The 3,318-nt window shown below is 51.2% G+C and overlaps 1 protein-coding gene across 1 annotated transcript; it reads left to right on the top strand.

Annotated features, from left to right (window-relative positions):
- Nucleotides 1-2,190: 2,190 nt before the first annotated feature.
- Nucleotides 2,191-2,964, top strand: LOC134880418 (olfactory receptor 10A6-like). Its single transcript, XM_063907355.1, has one exon. The coding sequence runs from the start codon at nucleotides 2,191-2,193 to the stop codon at nucleotides 2,962-2,964; it is 774 nt and encodes a 257-aa protein (XP_063763425.1).
- Nucleotides 2,965-3,318: the final 354 nt, after the last annotated feature.

Here is a 3,318-nt window from a genome sequence, read left to right on the forward strand (position 1 = left end):
CATCGCTCCTATCGCATCGCTCCTATCCGCATCGCTCCTATCCGCATCGCTCCTATCGTATCGCTCCTATCGCATCGCTCCTATCGTATCGCTCTTATCCGCATCGCTCCTATCGCATCGCTGCTATCGCATCGCTCCTATCCGCATCGCTCCTATCGCATCGCTCCTATCGCATCGCTCCTATCGTATCGCTCCTATCGCATCGCTCCTATCCGCATCGCTCCTATCGCATCGCTCTTATCCGCATCGCTCCTATCGTATCGCTCCTATTCTCATCGCTCCTATCCGCATCGCTCCTATCGCATCGCTCCTATCGCATCGCTCCTATCGCATCGCTCTTATCCGCATCGCTCCTATCAGCATCGCTCCTATCGCATCGCTCCTATCGCATCGCTCCTATCGCATCGCTCCTATCCGCATCGCTCCTATCCGCATCGCTCCTATCGCATCGCTCCTATCCGCATCGCTCCTATCGCATCGCTCCTATCGCATCGCTCCTATCCGCATCGCTCCTATCGCATCGCTCCTATCCGCATCGCTCCTATCGTATCGCTCCTATCCGCATCGCTCCTATCGCATCGCTCCTATCGCATCGCTCCTATCCGCATCGCTCCTATCGCATCGCTCCTATCGCATCGCTCCTATCCGCATCGCTCCTATCGCATCGCTCCTATCGTATCGCTCCTATCCGCATCGCTCCTATCCGCATCGCTCCTATCCGCATCGCTCCTATCGCATCGCTCCTATCCGCATCGCTCCTATCGCATCGCTCCTATCGCATCGCTCCTATCCGCATCGCTCCTATCGCATCGCTCCTATCGCATCGCTCCTATCGCATCGCTCCTATCCGCATCGCTCCTATCGCATCGCTCCTATCCGCATCGCTCCTATATCGCTCCTATCGCATCGCTCCTATCCGCATCGCTCCTATCGCATCGCTCCTATCCCCATCGCTCCTATCGCATCGCTCCTATCGCATCGCTCCTATCGCATCGCTCCTATCGTATCGCTCCTATCGCATCGCTCCTATCCGCATCGCTCCTATCGTATCGCTCCTATCGCATCGCTCTTATCGCATCGCTCCTATCCTCATCGCTCCTATCGTATCGCTCTTATCCGCATCGCTCCTATCGCATCGCTCCTATCGCATCGCTCCTATCCTCATCGCTCCTATCGTATCGCTCTTATCCGCATCGCTCCTATCGCATCGCTCCTATCGCATCGCTCCTATCGCATCGCTCCTATCGCATCGCTGTTATCCGCATCGCTCCTATCGTATCGCTCTTATCCGCATCGCTCCTATCGCATCGCTCCTATCGCATCGCTCCTATCCGCATCGCTCCTATCGCATCGCTCCTATCCGCATCACTCCTATCGTATCGCTCCTATCGCATCGCTCCTATCGTATCGCTCCTATCCTCATCGCTCCTATCGTATCGCTCTTATCCGCATCGCTCCTATCGCATCGCTCCTATCGCATCGCTCCTATCGCATCGCTCCTATCGCATCGCTCCTATCGCATCGCTGTTATCCGCATGGTGATACGAACTACATCACATGAACATATCTTACCGTGATTTCATTGTACCACATGTTTACAAATAATCCCGAACTAACCACTCACTGGTAGCGGTTTGTAAAAACCATGAATTAATGCTTTAACGTCTCATCACCAGACGGCAGACGGAAAACCCTTTGAAATGTGTGTTTTCTGACTGGAGATTGGATCCATCAGGCTGAGGTCACGCTGTAGCTGCTCCGTCCTTAAAGGAGTGCAGACATTCCTCTCCATCTTTGTTTTCGGTCATCACCATCTTTGTTTTTGGTCGTCACATCTTTGTCTTCGATCGTCAACATGTCGGTTTTCGGCAACACCACCTTGCACCGACAGCCGGAGGGACGGCATCAGAAGGGAAACTGGAAGTCTGGGGAACAGGAGGCAGGGCCGTCGCCTGGCCAGGAGTAGGAAAAGAGGTCGCTCGGAGGGGGGACAGGGCATGAGGACTTGGGCTGAAGATGGCCAGATGTTAAGATGCCCAGATTTCACCAAAGACTCTCTTATCAGGTTTGTCATGTGTAGAATAATGCACCACGTTTTCAGCTGGTGATGAAACCCTGAGTTAGAGAGGGGGATCCCTGGAGGACGGGCAGGGAGCTGACACCGGGGTCTTCAAACCTTTGTATTTCCTGATGATTCTGGCTTTGTATGTCTGTATTATAGGAGCCAATGTGTTGCTGATTGTGGTGATCTGTGTGAACAGGAGCTTACATGAACCTATGTACCTGTTTCTGTGCAGCCTGTTTGTAAATGAACTGTATGGTAGTACAGGGTTGTTTCCATTCCTTCTGCTTCAGATCCTCTCTGACATTCACACTGTTTCTGCTCCGCTCTGCTTCCTGCAGGTCTTCTCTGTGTACTCTTATGTGTGTGTGGAATTTCTCACCTTAGCCGTCATGTCTTATGACCGATATCTGGCTATCTGTCATCCTCTGCAGTATAACACATATATGACTTCTAACAAGGCGTCCTTTCTTGTTGCAGTGTCGTGGTTGTTCCCTTTTCTTGCCATTGTTGTTCTGATATCCTTAAGTGCCTCTCTGCAGCTGTGTGGGAACATCATTAACAAAGTGTACTGTGGGAACTACTCCATAGTGAAGCTGGCCTGCTCTGACACCAGGGTCAATAATATTTATGGACTCTTTTACACGGTCATCTCCATCATCATTCCTCTGCTTTTAATCCTCTACACGTACATGAGGATCCTCAGAGTGTGTTTCTCTGGCTCCAAACAGACCAGACAGAAAGCTGTCAGTACCTGCACTCCTCACCTCGCCTCCCTCCTCAACTTCTCCTTTGGAGGTTTCTTCCAGATATTACAGAGCAGGTTTGATATGAGCAGTGTTCCCAACATGTTGACTGTCTGTTCACTTACAGTGTTACAGCCAATGTTCAATAGCAGGTAAACAATAAAGAAATAGCCCCTCGATCCCTAAACCCCACCTGTAGCTCCTCGCTCATTTCCCCCGCCCTAACCTCATTCCTAAACCTCGCCCGTTGAACCCCGATCCTCGCCAATAGCTTTTTACAGGTGGTTCCTTGCCCCTGATCCTTGCCCCTTTATCCCTTCCCCTTAAACTTTGCCCCTGATCCTTGCCCCTTGATCCTTATCCATTGCAACTTGACCCTCGCCTCTCCACACTCACCCCTCTTAAGCTCCTGGTAGATAGGAAAATATGAAAGGTGTATAATTCAGGAGGACAATATCCATAAACACTGTCTCTTTAAGGTAGGTCTTGGTCCATAAAAGATTGGTGGGA

This window comes from Eleginops maclovinus, chromosome 18 (genome assembly GCF_036324505.1).
Source record: "Eleginops maclovinus isolate JMC-PN-2008 ecotype Puerto Natales chromosome 18, JC_Emac_rtc_rv5, whole genome shotgun sequence".
In the NCBI taxonomy this organism is placed as follows: domain Eukaryota; kingdom Metazoa; phylum Chordata; class Actinopteri; order Perciformes; family Eleginopidae; genus Eleginops; species Eleginops maclovinus.